This window comes from Salmo salar, chromosome 13 (genome assembly GCF_965601325.2).
Source record: "Salmo salar chromosome 13, fSalSal1, whole genome shotgun sequence".
Taxonomy (NCBI): Eukaryota; Metazoa; Chordata; class Actinopteri; order Salmoniformes; family Salmonidae; genus Salmo; species Salmo salar.
In genome coordinates, this window is record NC_138303.1 from 38,324,026 (window position 1) to 38,344,853 (window position 20,828).

The 20,828-nt window shown below is 43.1% G+C and overlaps 1 protein-coding gene across 4 annotated transcripts in view; it reads right to left on the reverse strand.

Annotated features, from left to right (window-relative positions):
• kdm5bb (lysine demethylase 5Bb) overlaps positions 1 to 20,828 on the reverse strand; it is a 42,890-nt gene that overhangs the window by 4,823 nt on the left and 17,239 nt on the right. For all 4 annotated transcript variants that reach the window (XM_014136224.3, XM_014136223.3, XM_014136222.3 and 1 more), the window contains exons 10-26: positions 16,373 to 16,492; positions 16,103 to 16,261; positions 15,742 to 15,923; positions 15,364 to 15,526; positions 15,132 to 15,251; positions 14,837 to 15,031; positions 14,302 to 14,483; positions 12,861 to 12,985; positions 11,067 to 11,217; positions 10,751 to 10,865; positions 8,701 to 9,056; positions 7,306 to 7,444; positions 6,983 to 7,162; positions 6,712 to 6,861; positions 6,073 to 6,522; positions 5,857 to 5,941; positions 5,461 to 5,669 (exon numbers count right to left, since the gene is read on the reverse strand). In XM_014136224.3, coding sequence (XP_013991699.1) covers positions 5,461 to 5,669; positions 5,857 to 5,941; positions 6,073 to 6,522; positions 6,712 to 6,861; positions 6,983 to 7,162; positions 7,306 to 7,444; positions 8,701 to 9,056; positions 10,751 to 10,865; positions 11,067 to 11,217; positions 12,861 to 12,985; positions 14,302 to 14,483; positions 14,837 to 15,031; positions 15,132 to 15,251; positions 15,364 to 15,526; positions 15,742 to 15,923; positions 16,103 to 16,261; positions 16,373 to 16,492 — 3,081 coding nt within the window. The remainder of the gene's footprint in view (positions 1 to 5,460; positions 5,670 to 5,856; positions 5,942 to 6,072; positions 6,523 to 6,711; positions 6,862 to 6,982; positions 7,163 to 7,305; positions 7,445 to 8,700; positions 9,057 to 10,750; positions 10,866 to 11,066; positions 11,218 to 12,860; positions 12,986 to 14,301; positions 14,484 to 14,836; positions 15,032 to 15,131; positions 15,252 to 15,363; positions 15,527 to 15,741; positions 15,924 to 16,102; positions 16,262 to 16,372; positions 16,493 to 20,828) is intronic.

Below are 20,828 nucleotides of genomic sequence, written 5' to 3' on the forward strand. Positions count from 1 at the left end.
TAGCCCAGAACGTTTTTTTTTTTATTACATACAGCCGGAAATAACTCTTGGATATCATAGCGGCGGTAACTCACCAGCATTACAACCAGGAACACGACTTTTCCCGAATTTGGATCCTTTGTTCGTACCTCGCAAGGCAGTTTAATTTATTCCTGATGCTGCTCCAAGATGCCACCGGAGGAGGAGAGGTATTCTGAGTGGACTTATTTTCCGACTCAGGAGGCGTGCACACCATCCACCACCACTTCCGAGTATATTACTCGATAATGTTCAGTCCCTGGACAAAAAAGTAGACGAGCACTGGGCAAGGATCTCCTTTCAGAGAGACATCAGGGACGGAATCATGGCTCTCTCTGGATATACTGTCCCCGTCCATTCAGCCAACTGGGTTCTCAGTACACAGTGCAGATATGAATAAAGAACTCTCTGGGAAGAAGAAAGGCGGAGGGCAATTGAACTTATTCCAGAGGCTGCTCCAAGATGCCGCCGGCAGAGAAGAGGTATTCGGAGTGGACTTCGAGTCCATCCACTACTTCAGAGTATTTTACTCGCTAATGTTCAGTCCTTGGACAATAAAGTAGACGAGCTTAGGGCGAGGATCTCCTTCCAGAGAGACATCAGGAACTGTAACATACTCTGTTTCACAGAATCATGGCTCTCTCCAGATATACTATCCCCGTCCATACAGCCAGCTGGGTTCTCAGTACATTGCGCAGGCAGGAATAAAGAACTGTCTGGGAAGAAGGCAGGCGGTGGATGTTTCATGATTAACTACACATGGTGTGATTGTGATAACGTACAGGAACTCAAGTCCTTTTGTTCACCCAATCTAGAATATCTCAAATGTCGACCGTATTAACTCCCGCGATAATTCTCTTTGGTTATAGTAAGAGCTGTGTATATTCCTCTCAAGCCGATACCAGGACAGCCGTCAAGGAACTACACTGGACTTTGTGAAAACTGGAAACCACATATCCTGAGGCCGCACTTATTGTAGGTGGGGATTTAAAACAAACCAAACTTGAGAAAACACCCTACCGAAATTCCATCAACACATTGCCTGTAGTACTCGTGCTACAAAATCTTTCGACCATTGTTACTCCCCCTTCTGGGATGGCTTCAAGGCCCTCCACCACTCTCCCTTCGGCAAATCAGATCGACTCGATTTTGCACCTACCTTCCTATATGCAGAAAGTCAAAATAGGAAGTACCCGTGCTAAGGTCTATTCAACGCTGGTCTGACCAATCGGAATCCATGGTTCAAGATTGTTTTGATCACGGGGACATGTTCCGGGTTGCCTCTGAGAATAACATTGACGTATACACGGACACGGTGACTGAGTTCATCAGGAAGTGTATAGGGGATGTTGTTCCCACTGACTAACACCTACCCAAACCATAAAACGCAGATAGATGGCAGCATTCGCGCAAAACAGAAAGCATGAACCACCACTTAACCACGGCAAGGTGACTGGGAATATGCACAAATATAAACAGTGTAATTATTCCCTCCATAAGGCAATCAAACAGGCAAAACATGGAGCCGCAATTCAACAGCTCAGACCCGAGACGTATGTGGCAGGGTCTACAAACAACCACAGATTACAAAGGGAAAACCAGCCACGTCGCAGAGACGGAAGTCTTGCTCCTGGATTAGCTAAACACAGTCGTCCGCTTTAAGGATAACACAGTGCCACTGACGCGGCCTGCTCCCAAAGACTGTGGGCTCTCGTTCTCTGTGGCCGATGTGAGTAAGACATTTAAGAGTGTTAACCCTCGCAAGGCTGCCGGCCCAGATGGCATACCTAGCCGCGTCCTCTGAGCATGCGCAGACCAGCTGGCTGGAGTGTTTAAAGACATATTCAATCTCTCCTTATCCCAGTCTGCTGTCTCCACTTGCTTCAAGATGTCCACTATGGTTCCTGTACCCAAGAAATGGTAACTGAAGTAAATTACTATCGCACCGTAGCACTCACTTCTGTCATCATGAAGTGCTTTGAGAGGCTAGTTAAGGATCATGTCACCTCCATCTTACCTGATACCCTAGACCCACTCCAGTTTGCATACCGCCCCAATAGATCCACAGATGATGCAATCACCATTGCACTGCACACTGTCCTATCCCATCTGGACAAGAGGAATACCTATGTAAGTACGTTGTTCATTGACCATAGCTCAGCCTTCAACACCATAGTACCCTCCAAGCTCATCATTAAGCTTGGGGCCCTGGGTCTGAATCTGCCCTGTGCAACTGGGTCCTGGACTTCCTGACAGGCTGCCCCAGGTGGTGAAGGTCGGAAACAACATCTCCACTACGCTGATCCTCAACACAGGGGCCCCACAAAGGTGCGTGCTCAGCCCCTTTCTGTACTCCTTGTTCACCTATGGCTGTGTGGCCATGCACACCTCCAACTCTAGGCCAGCATCCCGGAGTCGCCTCTTCACTGTTGACGTTGAGACTGGTGTTTTGCGGGTACTACTTAATGAAGCTGCCAGTTGAGGACTTGAGGCGTCTAGTTTGAGAAACAGACGCTCTAATGTAGTTGTCCTCTTGCTCAGTTGTGCACCGGGGCCTCCCACTCCTCTTTCTATTCTGGTTAGAGCCAGTTTGCTCTGTTCTATGAAGGGAGTAGTACATAGCATTGTATGAGATCTTCAGTTTCTTGGCAATTTCTAGCATGGAATAGCCTTAATTTCTCAGAACAAGAATAGACTGACGAGTTTCAGAAGAAAGTGCTTTGTTTCTGGCCATTTTGAGCCTGTAATCGAACCCTCAAATGCTGATGCTCCAGATACTCAACTAGTCTAAAGAAGGCCAGTTTTATTGCTTCTTTAAATCAGAACAGTTTTCACCGGTGCTAACATAATTGCAAAAGGTTTTTCTAATGATCAATTAGCCTTTTAAAATGATAAACTTGGATTAGCTAACACAATGTGCCATTGGAATAGAGGAGTGATGGTTGCTGATAATGGGCCTCTGTACACCTTTGTAGATATTCCAACACTGAATGGACTTCTTATTTACAACATTAACAAGGTCTACACTGTATTTCTGATCAATTTTATGTTTTTTTAATGGACAAAAAAAAAGTGTTTTTCTTTCAAAAACAAGGACATTTCTAAGTGACCCCAACGTTTTGACGGTAGTGTACACACACACAGTATTCTAGTCAATGCCACTCCGACATTGCTCATCCTAATATTTATACATTTCTTACATTATTTTACTTTTAGATGTGTGTATTGTTGTGAATTGTTAGATACGACTCCACTGTTGGAGATAGGACCACAAGCATTTCACCTGCAATAACATCTGCTAAATATGTGTATGTGACCAATAACATTGGATTTGATTTTAATGTGGGTATCTTTCATTGTGAACCTTGTTGAGGTATTTCAAGTCCATTGTGCAGTTGTAGCCCTGTACTGAAGAGTACGGTGCTATGCTTTGTAGAACAGCGGCACCCCTTTGATCTCTAATTAGTGGGGTCATGTTGCATGGCTCTGTATTGCCTTGTATAGCATTATTACATGCATATTGTTTATATACTGCTCAAAAAAATAAAGGGAACACTTAAACAACACAATGTAACTCCAAGTCAATCACACTTCTGTGAAAACAAACTGTCCACTTAGGAAGCAACACTGATTGACAATACATTTCACATGCTGTTGTGCAAATGGAATAGACAACAGGTGGAAATTATAGGCAATTAGCAAGACACCCCCAATAAAGGAGTGGTTCTGCAGGTGGTAACCACAGACCACTTCTCAGTTCCTATGCTTCCTGGCTGATGTTTTGGTCACTTTTGAATGCTGGCGGTGCTTTCACTCTAGTGGTAGCATGAGACGGAGTCTACAACCCACACAAGTGGCTCAGGTAGTGCAGCTCATCCAGGATGGCACAGCAATGCAAGCTGTGGCAAGAAGGTTTGCTGTGTCTGTCAGCGTAGTGTCCAGAGCATGGAGGCGCTACCAGGAGACAGGCCAGTACATCAGGAGACGTGGAGGAGGCCGTAGGAGGGCAACAACCCGGCAGCAGGACCGCTACCTCCGCCTCTGTGCAAGGAGGAGCACTGCCAGAGCCCTGCAAAATGACCTCCAGCAGGCCACAAATGTGCATGTGTCTGCTCAAACGGTCAGAAACAGACTCCATGAGGGTGGTATGAGGGCCTGACATCCACAGGTGGGGTTGTGCTTACAGCCCAACACCGTGCAGGACGTTTGGCATTTGCCAGAGAACACCAAGATTGGCAAATTCGCCACTGGCGCCCTGTGCTCTTCACAGATGAAAGCAGGTTCACACTAAGCACATGTGACAGACGTGACAGAGTCTGGAGACGCCGTGGAGAACGTTCTGCTGCCTGCAACATCCTCCAGCATGACCGGTTTGGCGGTGGGTCAGTCATGGTGTGGGGTGGCATTTCTTTGGGGGGCCGCACAGCCCTCCATGTGCTCGCCAGAGGTAGCCTGACTGCCATTAGGTACCGAGATGAGATCCTCAGACCCCTTGTGAGACCATATGCTGGTGTGGTTGGCCCTGGGTTCCTCCTAATGCAAGACAATGCTAGACCTCATGTGGCTGGAGTGTGTCAGCAGTTCCTGAAAGAGGAAGGCATTGATGCTATGGACTGGCCCGCCCGTTCCCCAGACCTGAATCCAATTGAGCACATCTGGGACATCATGTCTCGCTCCATCCACCAACGCCACGTTGCACCACAGACTGTCCAGGAGTTGGCGGATGCTTTAGTCCAGGTCTGGGAGGAGATCCCTCAGGAGACCATCCGCCACCTTGTCAGGAGCATGCCCAGGCATTGTAGGGAGGTCATACAGGCACGTGGAGGCCACACACACTTCTGAGCCTCATTTTGACTTGTTTTAAGGACATTACATTAAAGTTGAATCAGCCTGTAGTGTGGTTTTCCACTTTAATTTTGAGTGTGACTCCAAATCCAGACCTCCATGCGTTGATAAATTGGATTTCCATTGATTATTTTTGTGTGATTTTGTTGTCAGCACATTCAACTATGTAAAGAAAAAAGTATTTAATAAGATTATTTCATTCATTCAGATCTAGGATGTGTTATTTTAGTGTTCCCTTTATTTTTTTGAGCAGTGTAGTATAGTGAACTAGAGATTGTATTATGTATACACTCTACATCTGTCATTCAATATCGCATCTTTATTTCTCTCTTTACTTGCAGACCACATACACACTTCCTTAATGCAAGTTGCCATACCACTAAGTGCCTTGGCCCATCCATGCTACATACACTGTGCTGTTCCGTGCCCGTACTGTGAATCTTCAGCGTCATTAAACCACCTAGACCGCACTCCTCCGTCTTGTCATCTGTGCCCTTATCAGCACACGAGAGCAAACAAAGTAAAACCTAAAGAATATACAGTCCACCAAGTCCTCAGTTACAGTACTTGATAGCTAGCGTGCTCACACACACACACCTCTTTTTGTGGAGAGCTTCTTCCCTGAGAGTTGCACTGCTTGCGTTTGTCACAGCCCGAGGGGTCGTCCTCTTGCTGTGACGTGCGTCCGTGAGTGTGATGCGTTCCCAGCCCGTTCAGTAACACATGGTAGAGCTGTGTGATCTCTGGCAGAGACACCTGCAGCAGGAGCCCTTCCACCATCAGCTCCTCCAGCTCCACACTCAGACCTGCAGCAGCACAGCACACATCAGGTTATTGTAAAGGAGAAATGTTCTCAATCACCTACTGTAGCTGGTTAAATAATCAGTAGTCATCAGTAGAGTGCTAATCAATATAATGATGTTATCAAGAAGTCCAGCTGGTGATAAGAATTACAAATGATTCTACAACAATGCTTTATAACACAGAACTGACCCTGCAGAGGAATGCATCGTTGCTCAGTGTAGAAGACCATCTGATCATGACTTGTCCTGTTCCACTCTGGAGTCAAACATGGTGGCTGTTTATATATAAAAAATAAATATCAAATTCATTACTAATCTGGTCATTAACATAACTGTCTCTTAATTCTGAATTATATGACTTTAAAATGGATAGATAACTACATTTCAGAGAAGGGGTGTGACTGACCTTTCCAACCGGAGATGGTGAAGTTGTAAAGTTCTCCTCCAGGTCTGGAAGGCCACAGGAGGCCGAGACCTGTCGCGCACGGTGTTGCCAGCTGACTGTTCTCTCAACCAAATAGTGAAGCGCATCGCCTTCCGGTAGACGCACCTGAATACGCTGCAGCGACGCCAGCAAGGGCAGGACCTTGTCCAGGGGGGGCTTCTCCGAGCGTCGGCAGTCTGGACACAGCCAGGCCTGGGTTGAACGGGAGTCTGAGGGAGCCCTCACACACACGCTGTGGAAGGCGTCCCGGCAGAGCTCACACTGTAACATGGCTCCCATGGGGGGATTCTGACACACACACACCTTCAGGTCCATGCAGTCTGCCGTAGGGAGGAGCTTGGACTCGTTAGCTGCCCGGAGGGAGGAGAGGGCCCACATCTCCCGTAACCGCACTTCCCCGAGAGTTGCCAGCTGGTAAATAAATGTCAAAACATTTCAATTTATAGAATTTGAATGTAAGTTCATGTCCAACATGAATTGAGATACAATACATATCCAGTACTAGAAAGAAGTAGAGAAAGCGAAGGTCCGCACTTTGAATTGAGTTGAAAAATAAAAGATGTCTCAAACTGAATACATGGCCATTGTAGGTGTACTTACAGCTGAGGTAGTGTCCTTGGTCTCTAAGAGAGCTTTTTCCACATCACTGAGACAGTCTAGCTTCACCATCTTCTTCTTACTGCAGTCTTTAGCTTTTTTCGACTTCCTTTTCGGAGACCCTGCTCCAACCTCAAATCTTGGACACAGAACCTGTGGACAAGAACAAAATGATGAATTCTGGTGAATGCATTTCTGGGAATTAAACTGCTTTATACTGTACATCACTCATGGACAATTCATAGGTGGTGCATTACAGCCATTAGACAATTACCTCAAGCAGAGTGAAGTGAGAGTTTTTGATGAGGAAAGTTTTAGCAGCAGACTCCTTCCAGGCCTGCAGCTCTGCTACCAGAAACTCTAGATGTTTTAGAGAGTCCAGCTGGACTGGGATGGCTTGTCCTCGTATAACCATATCAGAGAGCTCGTCAAACAATGGAATGGAATCTCCATCCTATAAAAGCACACAGAATTCAAGTTTTCTAAACATAATGGTTCCACATATTTCCTTTACATGTCAACCTGGGAGCATTGTTTCTATAAAAATCATGTATAAAACCATAAATTGTGAAAACGTGGTGTTTTATTCTTCCGTACCTGAAATGCCTCTGCTTCCTGAAGCCACTCCCTGGCCCTACTGATGGAGTCCTTCAGCATCATACAGTTGGGGAGGTAAGCAGGTATACCCACAACCTTCTCAGCTGCTTCAGAGAGGACTTCTATAGATGGGGGGGGCCTGGTGGAGAAGAAAACAGTTAGGTCAAAAGACTGGTCAGTCACCAGCACAAGGGGGCCCAGTTATCCGACTGACAGGAAGCATACATATCAGATTTATCCATCTGTATGGACTATGGAGAAATGGTCTCAGGTGTGTATCAATCATAAAAATATGAATGTACTATCATGAAAAAAAAACAGACAATTCCTAAGACATTTCATTTCCCTTATTGTTCAATATTTGTTGCTATTCACTCCATGTTTCATAAAGGTCAATTCAAGATCTTTCTGATGTAAGCAGACATCACTGTTGTGATGGTTGTGAACCATGCAACGTTTTCCTCTGACAACTGATGGATTGTTTAGTGTTAGTAGCTTTACATAGGCATCTATACTGACCCCTTGCAACCATGATACACTTTTACACTTTCAAACCATTGGTTACATATACAGTTACCGTGGTATGGGCTATGCACAACTCTATAATAAAGAAAATGTTCAACATACCGATAAAATCATAAAGAAACAAAAACTATCCATCCGTCCTTGAGATAAAAAGAACAGCACTTCTCACTATACTAAGCTCTAAAATGACAGAACATTTGAATGAACTCTAGCTCTAGAAAGATGCAGACAATTAAAACTGGACTGAAAAAGACTGTTAAACCGTGGATATGTGGCGCGCACAGAATAGATGCACATTCCTTGGAGAGCCATGCCATTAAAAAAAAGCTGTTTGAAAAACGCCGGTGACAGTGATTACTAAAAAGCACTGGGTACCAAATGGGATGAAAGCAGAACTAGATATGCATGCTCACTTTTTGTAGATCTTGTTGAATATTCTAGCAGCAGCATTTTGCACTAGCTGGAATTAAAATGAAGCAAAATCAGGGACACTGACATACTGTAGTTCTGCTAATGTACAAATCAGTAATCCAGTATGTTTGTACATTCGTTAAAGAGAAACCTCACTAGCTTTAATATAAGTGCCATAACCACATGGCTCATTTTGGCTAAGAGTCGAGAAAGTTCAAATTCAAGACCCAGAGTTGAATCTCTGAGTGAGGACACAATTATTGTAAATTCAGGTCTAAATGATCCAGAATAACAAAGCCCAGAAGATGACCTTAAACCTATTTTTAAAATCCACTCATCTAAAATTTTGACCTGTCTTCTTTGACATCGGATTCCTAAAAAAAACAACCCTGAAATACCTGGTTTACAGATTAAGATTACAGATGTAAACGAGAAATCCTCGGTGCGCGTGGCCCTCACCTGGCCTTGAGGAGGATGCTGGTCTTTTCCTCCCAATGTTCAGACACCGTGAGCAGCTCCTGCAGATGAGCCATGGCCTTCTCCACGGAGGGGTGAGGGGTCAGGCCCACACCCTGGTCTATCAGCCTCCGCATGGTCTCCAGGGTGAGGGTGGATGGCTGGGCGCTGGTCTGCTGCACACCCTCCAGCCAACGGGCTTGCTCCAGCCTTTCCCGTAGTATCGGAAGTTCAGGCAGCTCCACATCAAAGTCAAAGCTAACGTCTAGAAGACTCTGGATCACCGCTGTGCCGCTGGCCTCATCCATCAGAACTTTCTCACTGTGCTGCTGGAAGTCTTCGATGCAATTCAAGAGATCCTAAGAAAATAAACGTCATTCATATCATTATGAATACGATTCTACAATGATTGAGGATTCAGATGGGTTTATGCTTTTACCTTGAGAGGAATACTTTCTGGTTAGGGATGTTAACATTTGATCGGTCATGCACATCGGTCTATAGGTTAATTTGAATAATGGAATGGAATTAAATTGGCGCATGTATGTTTTTGTTAGTCGTCATGCATTTTATTTATCACACTCGCACAGCATACAGACCCTAGTTTGAGTGGAATATCACCTGTCGAACAGTGCGAGAGCTGCAACTGCTCCTCAAACAGCTAGTTTCTGCTGGAGTGAAAAGCCCAGTCATTGCGGAACAATTCTAAACACAATCACGTGTTAAAAACAGAGTTTTGATAGCCACGATTAAAAAGAGGGTCCCAGCTTTCCCATTCGCCATTCAAGTGCATAGGATTAGGCAACGTTAGGCAGGCTATTAGCGCATCACCAACCACTTTGCTATCCGAGCTGGAGGCTGTATGCAATTTGGAAAAATATACTTAATTTATTGAAACCTGAATGTTTTACTTCCTCTTATGAGGCATGTCTCACCTTGCTTCAAAGGAGCCTAGCCAAAATCCAACCATAGAAATGGGTAATTTATTTTATGAAGACTTCCTCATATGCTACTGAAATCAGCATTTCTCTCCTGTTCCATTGGTTTCCATGTCAATTTTCTTTCGTTGTCCAGAAGCCAAAGGCACCATCCAAAGGCACCACCATCTCCCTCACTAGCTTTAAGCACCAGCTGTCAGAGCAGCTCACAGATCACTGCACCTGTTCATAGCCCATCTGTATACACAGCCCATCTATCTACCGCATCCCCATACTGTATTTATTTATTCTGCTCCTTTTGCACCCCGGTATCTCTACTTGCACATCCATCTTTTGCACATCTACCATTCCAGTGTTTAATTGCCATATTGTAATTACTTTGCCACCATGGCCTATTTATTGCCTTAATTCCGTTATTTTACCTAATTTGCACTCACTGTATATTGACTTTTTGTTTTATTTTTTCTACTGTATTATTGACTGTATGTTTTGTTCATTCCATGTGTAACTCTGTGTTGTATGTGTCTAACTGCTATGCTTTATCTTGGCCAGGTCGCAGTTGCAAATAAGAACTTGTTCTCAACTAGCCTACCTGGTTAAATAAAGGTGAAATAAAATAAATAAATACAAATCCCAGTCATATTAGCAACCCATCATAGTTGTTGCTGTTAGAAACATGGAAGAGGGGGAATCTAACAGAGATGTTCATCTCCGTCACATATGGAACCACTCACATCAGGTCTGCTGTTTAGAACTGTGTTTTACATTCTGGTGAAAGTTTGGAAATTGTGTTTTATTAGCTGCTTCATTACAATAGTTGTGGCTGTGAGCCAAATGTCTGTTCCTTGTATGCATGCATAACATTTTCTGTGTCATGTCATTTTACTGTTCGGATTTATTTTTACAGTTTGTTAACCGGTTAATGAAGGTCGGTTAAAATCGGCAGGAAAATTGACCGAAATTTGCATTCCATCTCTGACCAATCGCGCTAAACACAGTTCCCCAGTCATCTTAGTTAGGTCTAATCAATTTCAATGACATTTTCTAATGGCTGCAACATCATGGCATTTAGATATTGAACTTCCTCATTGCATGGCATGTAGTATCTATTGGACCTTTAATTTGGGGGCTTGAGGAAGGCTGCAAGGGATGTTGTAAAGTTGCCTGACAAATGACCTCAGCTCCTGCACGGTCAGCTGGCTCTGGGTCTTCCCCCCACCACACCGATACCTGAGAGAGAATTATCATAACAATTGAATCAAACTGCATCATGCAAACCCTTTTATCAAACTGGTAATGAAATTGAAATAAACAGTTGGTTGGTTGAGGAATTGAATATTAAGACACAGTTGATCATGTGTGGGCAGGGGAGGGAAATGATCCAGTGATGATACTCCTGTTACATCTGACGGCGGACTGTGTTAGTGGTACCTAGTCTGCCTTTTGCCGTTGAGTAGCTGCTGGGCCACTGAGAAGCACTTCTCTGCATCCTGTGTGACTAAACGGAGCTGACGCAAGAGGTCATTGTCAGGGAACATCTTGGACTCTGATTCGTTAATGAGGGAGCGGAAGACTGACAAGCCTGGGGAGAGAAGGTCAACATTTCAACCAATAGGTTATGAGAGGCCTGATTCACAACTATATGGAACAAAAATATAAACATAACATGTAGAGTGTTGGTCCCATGTTTCATGAGCTGAAATATAAGATCCCAGAAATGTTCCATCCACACAAAAAGCTTCTCTCAAATGTTGTGCACAAATTAATTAGTTTACATCCTTGTTAGTGAGCATTTCTCATCTGCCAAGATAATCCATCCACCTGAAAGGTGTGGCATGTCAATAAGCTGATTAAACAGCATGATCATTAACAGATGCACCTTGTGCTGGGACAATAACATGTCACTCTAAAATGTGCAGTTTTGTCACACAACACAATGCAACAGATGTCTCAAGTTGAGGGAGCGTGCAATTGGCATGCTGACTGCAAGAATGTCCACCAGAGATGTTGCCAGAGAATTGAAGGTTCATTTCTCTACTATAAGGCGCCTCCAACGTAATTTTAGAGAATTTGGCAGTGGGTTTGCAGAACTGAATAATTTCTGCACAAACTCATGTGTGCTCGTCGTCCTCACCAGGGTCTTGACCTGACTGCAGTTCGGCATCGTAAACGACGTCAGTGGGCAAATACTAACTTTCGATGGCCACTGGTACACTGGAGAATTGTGCTCGTCACGGATGAATCCCGGTTTCAACTGTACCGGGCAGATAGCAGAGGTGTGGGACAAACAGTTTGCTGATGTCAACGTTGTGAACAGAGTGCCCCATGGTGGCGGTGGGGTTATGGTATGGGCAGACATAAGCTACGGACAACGAATACATTTGCATTTTATCGATGGCAATTTGAATGCACACAGATAACGTGATGAGATCCTGAGGTCCATTGTCGTGCCATTCATCTGCCGCCATCACCTCTGTATCACATCCAGCTGTCATTGGGAGTCCCATAGGGCGGCGCACAATTGGCCCAGCGTCGTCCGGGTTTGGGCGGGGTAGGCCGTCATTGTAAATAAGAATTTGTTCAATTTAAATAAAGGTTAAATAAAAAATAAAAATGGTTCAGCATGATAATGCACGGCTCCATGTCGCAAGGATCTGTACACAATTCCTGGAAGCTGAAAATGTCCCAGTTCTTCCATGGCCTGCATACTCACCAGACATGTCACCCATTGAACATGTTTGGGATGCTCTGGATCAACGTGTACAACAGAGTGTTCCCGTTCCCACCAATGTCCAGCAACTTCACACAGCCATTGAAGAGGAGTGGGACAACATTCCACAGGCCACAATCAACAGCCTGATTAACTATTTTCAAAGGGGGCGAGTCGCGCTGCATGAGGCAAATGGTGGTCACACCAGATACTGACTGGTCCTAGCTTTTTTTGTAAATGATCTGCGACCAACCGATGCATATCCGTATTCCCAGTCATGTGAAATCCATAGATTAGGGCCTAATGAATTCATGTCAATTGACTGATTTCCTTATATGAACTGTAACTCGGTAAAATCTTAGAAATTGTTGCACGTTGCGTTTATATTTTTGTTCAGTGTGAATACAGTTTAACTCTAAGGGGCGGTTTTCCAAACCCAGATTATGGCTAATTTCTGGATTTCAAAGTACTTTTAATGGAGAGAAGAATATAGACAAGCTGAATTTGTCTCTCACTTTTTTTCTTGTCCAGCTTAGCCTCCAGAGTCTCTGTCACGCGGGATGCCCACTCGTCGTAGGACTCAGCTCGCTGCTTCACCACATTCATCATGGGGTACAGATCATCCAGTGTAAATCTATAACTGCAAGTGGAAAAGGGAATAATATCAGTAGAGGTCAAAGCCAGAGCAGGTGAGCCATCTGAGGACACCAGGACTATAGAAATGTAATTAAAGGAGCCGATGTGACTCCTTATTCTACATGTCAAAGAGGCATGTTTGTTCTACACAACTTACACTACATGAACAAATGTATGTGGACATCTGTTCGTCGAACATCTCATTTGAATTAATATGGAGTTGGTCCCCCCTTTTCTGCTATAACAGCCTCCACTCTTCAGGGAAGGCTTTCCACTAGATTTTGGAACATTGCTGTGGGGACTTGGGCAATTAGGCTCGTAGTCAGCATACCAACTCATCCAAAAGGGGTTCGATGCCGTTGAGGTCAGGACTCTGTGCAGGCCAGTCAAGTTCTTCCACACCGATCTCGACAAACCATTTCTGTATGGACCTCGCTTTGTGCACAGGGGCATTGTCATGCTAAAACAGGAAAGGGCCTTCCCCAAACTGTTACCACAAAGGTGGAAGCACAAAATCTTCTAGAATGTCATTGTATGGTGTAGCGTTAAGATTTCCCTTCACTGGAACTAAGTGGCCTAGCCTGAACCATGAAAAACAGCCCCAGACCATTATCCCTCCACCAAACATTAGTTGGCACTATGCATTCGGGACAGGTAGTGTTCTCCTGGCATCTGCCAAACCCAGATTCGTCCGTCGGACTGCCAGATGTTGAAGTGTGATTCATCACTTCAGAGAACTTGTTTCCACTGCTCCAGAGTCCAATGTGGTGGAGCTTTACACCACTCCTGCAGACGCTTGGCATTGCCCATGGTGATCTTAGGCTTGTGTGCGGCAGCTCCCGATAAACAGTTACTGTGCTGACGTTGCTTCCAGAGGCAGTTTGGAACTCTGTAGTGAGTGTTGCAACAGAGGACAGATGATTTCTACATGCATCAGCACTCTGCAGACAAACTGACTTGTTGGAAAGGTGGCATCCTATGATGGTGCCATGTTGAAAGTCAGTCTTCATTCAGTAAGGCCATTCTACTGTCAATGTTTACTATGGAGATTGCATGGCTGTGTGCTCGATTTTATACACCTGTTAGCAACAGGTGTGGCTGAAATAGCTGAATCCACTAATTTGAAGGTGTGTCCACATATTTTTATTTATATAGAGTATTTTTGTTTGAACGTTCGACAACATTGTGCACTGTTGAATGCACCCCGGGACTCACTTCAGTGTGGAAAAGGGAGAAAAAAATCGGTGGAGATTAAAGCCAAACTGGTGTGCTGTGGATAGACTTGATGCGTCGGAGGACAAGACATGAGACATGACTCACTTCAGTGTGTAGTTGGTGAGGGGGCAGGAGCAGAGGTCCTGGATGTGGTGGAGACAGACCAGCTGGCCGGGGCTGCAGGGGCAGGTGATGGCAGACAGGAAACAGGTGGTCCTACATTTGGCACACTGTCGCTCATCATCCTGCAGGAGATCGTATTCCGCCTGCTCACAATGCAACACCCCCTTGGGTAGAAAGACACAAACACAATCATGTTATAAACGAAGACCCGAGAGACGGGGGAACCAGACAGCTGTTCTCCTTAATTGGAGTGAACAATATCTCATTAGTGTTTGATAAGCCTCTAAAAATGCATACATCAAAATGACCTGTTTAGGTCTCGTTGCTCTGCCTATCAAAATAATATATTGTGATATATTATGACCTGAAAAATACAGAAATATAAAGCAATGATATAATATTACTCTAAGAATTGCTTATTTTTTAGAAGAAAAAAATAATATTTTGATTAATTGATTTGAAAAGTGAAAAATCAATGTATTTTCACATATATCTGTCGGTTGTCGGGGCACTTTACCATCTTGCGGACTTTATCTCGTAGGTCCTGTTCCTCTCTGATCATATCCTTCATATCCTTCTGGACAGCCGACGCCAGGACCACATCCAGACTGTTGGCCTTGGAGGCCATCTTGCAGATCATCTCGTCGTGGGAGAAAACACAGTACCGATGCAGCAGTCTGTAGTGGTCAACGCATTGGCGGCCTAATGCCATCTGAGATTAACCAGAGAGAGACTATATTAGTAAACAGTCGACTTAACATAAACTAACCCCTGCAATATAATATCAATGAGGAAGCCAATGAGTATCTTACCCAGTCCACAGTGCAGAAGTTGACAGCCTCAGCGAAGTTAAAACCTTGGTTGAAACCACTGTGATAGGCTCTGGGGAAAGTAATGACAAACTCACCAGCACACTGATTGGTTCTGTAAATCTGGGGACACAGAAAATATCGCTTTCAGACTGATTTCTCTGTTACTGAAATGACATAGTATTCTATGGAAATACGTGGGTGTAAGTCTAGTTACATTGAGAAAGACACTTACCGGAACCCCGTAGGACATGAGGGTGTTGGGGTTCATGATGGTGACCAGCTGGTGGAGGAGATCTGGCTGAATCTGAAACAGCTCTGGAGCTAGTTTCTTCATCACAGCCTCCAGCTGTTCTGCAGCAAAGCCAGGTGCTCCATACCATGTCTTCGGTTCCCCCCTTTCAAAAACAAACAGAGCTTGAGTCGGGAACATCACGCAAATAAGGTATCCAAGGTGATATTAATAGCTTGAAAATATTGTCCTGACTCCATATAGAAAATGTGGAAAAATAAAAAGAATTACTGATCATAAGCAAAATGGCACTTTGTACCATGTTACTAATTACTTCATTTCAACATCCCTAAATAAAGAGTGGTTGGTCAACATCAGTACCAGTGCAGGTAGTTGATGGAGTAGCTCCAGTGGTCCTCGATGTGCCAGCAGAAGGAGGAGAAGCACATGCCTACATAGAGCCAAGGTAGCGTCATCCCACAGATGTCTGCTGTGACATGAGTCAACACTGACGGGTCCATCATCGCCATGTTGTTCAGGTTCCAGCCACACTTCAGGTACTTCTGTAAGAGATCATGAGAAAGAGTTTAGCCATTTTTTAAATCTATTTTTATTCCGATTCAAAATGGTACATTGGCAAGACATTAAAATTGAAAGACACGTTTTGCCATTATATCGTGAGTCTAGTGTGTGATACACTGAATTGGTTTGGTTACCCATTAATTTGAATACAGCTGCCTACCTCATCCTTTTCTGAAACCTTAAATCTTCCATTCTTGATGGGGAACCCGCTCCCAAACTCCTTGGAGGCTATATCTGCTCCGTACTCCACTGTGACGTCCTCTTCGATGGTGCTCACCAAGCGCCAGAACTCTTTTTCCACCAACTCTGTGGGAACCATCTGAAACAAACAATACACATTTTTTAAATGCCATTACATGACAGTTGTGAATCAATTACAACAGGTCAAAATTGTTAGACCTTCCTTAATGATTAGACACATTCTACTTACATGAACTGGCATGTTGAAGTAATCAGATTTGAAGGAGTCTGCCATTTCTCCAAAAGCCCGCAAAGAGTAGTCCCTGTATGCTTGCTCAAAGCCAAATGCCTCCTGAGGTTTGCTGCACTCCTGTTCAAAAGAAGAAGAAAAAAAGGGTAGAAATCACACCTTAATAACAGTTTTCTTTTCACAGACAAACGCATTCGGTACTCCGCATAGAGCTTTTCAATGGCTTTTTGAGGAGGAGTGGAAGTGAACACTGGAATGCAAATAACTTGCATTTGTAAACAACAGCTGTTACGTTGTGGCTGCATGGATAGTAAGGTTAGCAGCAGGAGGTGGTGACGCTAGGATGATGTATAGCACACGGTTAAGTTGTTTATCATGGCGGTCTATCCTACATAGGGTAGACAGCCATCAAATATATATATATTTTTTAATGACACAAAAGTTAGCTTGATCTGCTAAAAACAACATTAGCTACCTAACTAAGCTAAGCTAGCTAGCTAATGAACAGATTTCCAGTCCCAAAGAGAGAACTATGATAATACAAAAACACAATTGCAACGAAATATCAAATTTTATATCACTTGAGAATAACAAAGAAAGTCGTAGTCTAAATTTCCATGTTTCCTAACCTCAGATACAGAGATCAGAGATACAGAGATTAAACATTCCGTTTGACGGTTTTATTTCGTTGTCACTTAGTCTCTCTCACTTTGTCTGATGATATTGCACAGATTTGCAACTGATGTCCTTGATCACTGGCGTGGGTGTAACAATCCCTGTATGGCTGACATAGGACGCAACCCCTGTCCATAACAGCACTTCATACCCACAAAGCAACATCCATTATCCTACCAAAACCATGATCTTGGTCGGGCTAGAGCAGTGGTTCCCAACCTTTTTTGGTTTCTGTACCACCAAGTACATTTTGCTCTGCCCGGAGTACCCCTGAAGTACCCTCAAAGTACTCCCTCATATAAATTTGTCCAGTAAGCCTATGGTCTCAGGAGTCTTCTCATATACCCCCTGCGGATAGGCCAATCTAGGAAGGATGAACTGAGAAAGAGCCTAGCACTCACCTGTCAACTAGCTGTGCTACACACTCACCCCTCAGCTGCTTCAACCTCAGCAGCCAGCAGAGCTGACTGTGTGAACTGAGTCAACCCACAGAATACATTTGGGGGGTATTTAATTCTGCTACATTGGCCCAGATCACACAGTTGGCGGCTGCGTTGTACTGTCGGTGGTGTAGGAGGTGAAAAGGGTGTGACTGTAGCAGAGGTGAGCTGAAGGTGAGTTCGAGTAGCAACTGTGATGTGATCCCCCTGAGACTCGAAGAGGTGTCTCTTCCTGTCTATCATAAATGTATCTATATTTTAATACCGTAAGCATCTCAGCTGCGGGAGGATCTCCTGCAATTTTGGGCCAATTTGCTCCATTCTGTCCTCCTCCTCCTGTGGTTGGCATACTAGCTTCAAGTATAATTTAATTAGGGTTTACGTCCCGGCACCGGGCAGCCATATGAGGATGAAACTCATACATTACATGGCTAATTTGCAGCTCATATAAAAGTGACCCTTCTCTCTTGCCTCCACTATCCATGCTCTACACTTTTGGTTACAGCAGATGAGATTATTTATTGTATGCATGCCCAATGCAGACATATGATGGGATTAATATTGGCCTCGTGGGTATGTCTAATGTACATGTGACTTCTCATTCCTATACTGAAACAGGATGAGCAAACCCTCACCCATTGTTTACATTTTGTTGAGACGCTTTCTCCATTTTAAATGATACTATTAGAAAAGCACTCACATCTGAGAAATTGTATGTGGGAATAATTTGATAATTTATTCATACTGGCAAGATCAGTGTGTGGGTTTTTATTTTTCATCTAACCATGTTGAAGGTTACCAGATTTGATTTCTACTGCTACTGTATATGCCGTGATGAAATGGATTAGTGCGAGCCCTACCCTTGTAATGAAGGTAGGCCATAAGGATAACATACACAGGAGAGAGACATTACTCGCAAATATCACTATCATGAGGGTGTGCAGAAAGTTACATTTTAAGGTTCATTTGGTTGAATTAAAATACAGCTTGCTTGAAATAAAGTTGCAATTTGTGTGCTTCATGGGGCGACAGGTAGCCTAGTGGTTAGAGCGTTGGACTAGTAACCGAAAGGTTGCAAGTTAAAATCCACGAGCTGACAAGGTAAAAATCTGTCGTTCTGCCCCTGAACAAGGCAGTTAACCCACTGTTCCTAAGCCGTCATCGAAAATAAGAATTTGTTCTTAACTGACTTGCCAGGTTAAATAAAGGTCAAATTAAAAAAATGTAATGCATCATCCTGGTGTAATTAATATGCAGTTCAACATTATCACCACAAGATGTCAGCGCTAGCATTTGTATTATAGTTTAGCTTTACTACACGTAAACAAACCACTAGCAAGGTCGCGTAATGTGAAGTCTGAATACATGCCTAGAACAAACAAGGGGTTCAATAAAATTACAGTATGTATCTTAATTGAAACTAAGTGGGCAATACACCTGGGTAAAATATAGTTGCGTTTTGGAGACGAAGCAAACGAAGAGCTAGGAGACAGATTAGTGAGAGGGGAAAGAGGCTGATAGTGGGGTAATTGCTGCTGCTAGCTAACTTCTGATGTAAACAATGTGTCCATTAATCATTGGACTCGTATGCTAGCTACATTTAGTTATATAGTTGGCTGTTGTGAGAAATTCATATAACTAGCTGGTTAACAAGGTAAGCTGATCTTTCTCTACCTTCACATCACACTAGTTCTGTGGTTATTTGCTGTGCTTGCCAAATGTAGCCAACACCACCACCAGAGCAAATGGATAATAAACATGAAATAAATGCCTGATTATTTTGTTTACTGGATCTGGTAGTAACAAGTCTGTTTGTTCTGTTTTTTGATAGGATCAAGAACAATGATCTTGTCATTTTGTACAATTATGGCATGCTTCAGCGCTGGCTGTTTATATGGGAACCTCTTGGTTGCGTGTGCATATAGAATGTGTTATTGACAGTTGAAAAGGTCTATAGCTAACACATATCGGTAACACTAACAACTCTGGTACTCTGTAGAAGTAACAGCGCTGAGCACATTCATATTATACCCTCACAGGAGCCAGTACAGACTCTGAACTGTGAAAGTGGTTATTTATTTGATCTTCTATACATTTTTTAGGGGGTAGATCAGCTTTATTATTGCAGATAGATTGTGGCTTCCATCAATGTAATAGTCTGCATAATTTCCAATCCCCCATACATGTTTTTTGTAAATATAGAATATATATACAGTGCATTCCGAAAGTTTGTCCCCCCCCCACCTCAATCTACACACAATATCCCATCATGACAAAATCTGTTTTTGCGTTGAAATTTGTGCACATTTATTTGGAAAATTATGAAATATTACATTTACGTAAGTATTCAGGCCCTTTACTCAGTACTTTGTTGAAGCACCTTTGGCAGCGATTACAGCCTTGAGTCTTGAGTATGATGCTACAAGCTTGACACACCTGTATTTGGGGAGTTCTTCCCATTCTTCTCTGCAGATCCTCTCAAGCTCTGTCAGGTTGGATGGGAGCGTCGCTTCACAGCAAGAACATCCAATAGTCAAAGGTATATGAAATACAAATCCTATAGAGAAATAGTCCTATAATTCCTATAATAACTACAACGCAAAACATCTTACTTGGGAATATTGAAGACTCATGTTAAAAGGAACCACCAGCTTTCATATGTTCTCATGTTCTGAGCAAGGAATTTAAACGTTAGCTTTTTTTACATGGCACATATTGCACTTTTACTTTCTTCTCCAACACTTTGTTTTTGCATTATTTACATAAAATTGAACATGTTTCCTTATTTGAGGCTAAATTGATTTTATTGATGTATTATATTAAGTTAAAATAAGTGTTCATTCAGTATTGTTGTAATTGTCATTATTACAAATAAATAAATAAAATCGGCATCGGCTTTTTATGGCCTCCAATAATCGGTATCGGCGTTGAAAAATCAGAATCGGTCGACCTCTAATATGGACAGTACCAAAACAAATTATTTAATGATTCTGTCTCTTCGCAGCAAAATCTGCAGCGCTGGGATGTTTGTATCCCCTATTGTATATAACATTCTATTGGTTGCAAGAATTTTGTATAATAATTTATATTGAAAAACAAAGTTGACACAATCTATATTAGAGATCGACCGATTATGATTTTTCAACGCCGATACCGATTATTGGAGGCCCAAAAAAGCCGATACCGATTATTCGGCCGATTTTATTTATTTATTTATTTGTAATAATGACAATTACAACAATACTGAATAAACACTTATTTTAACTTAATATAATACATCAATAAAATCAATTTAGCCTCAAATAAATAATATTTTGCGTTGTAGTTATTATAGGAATTAT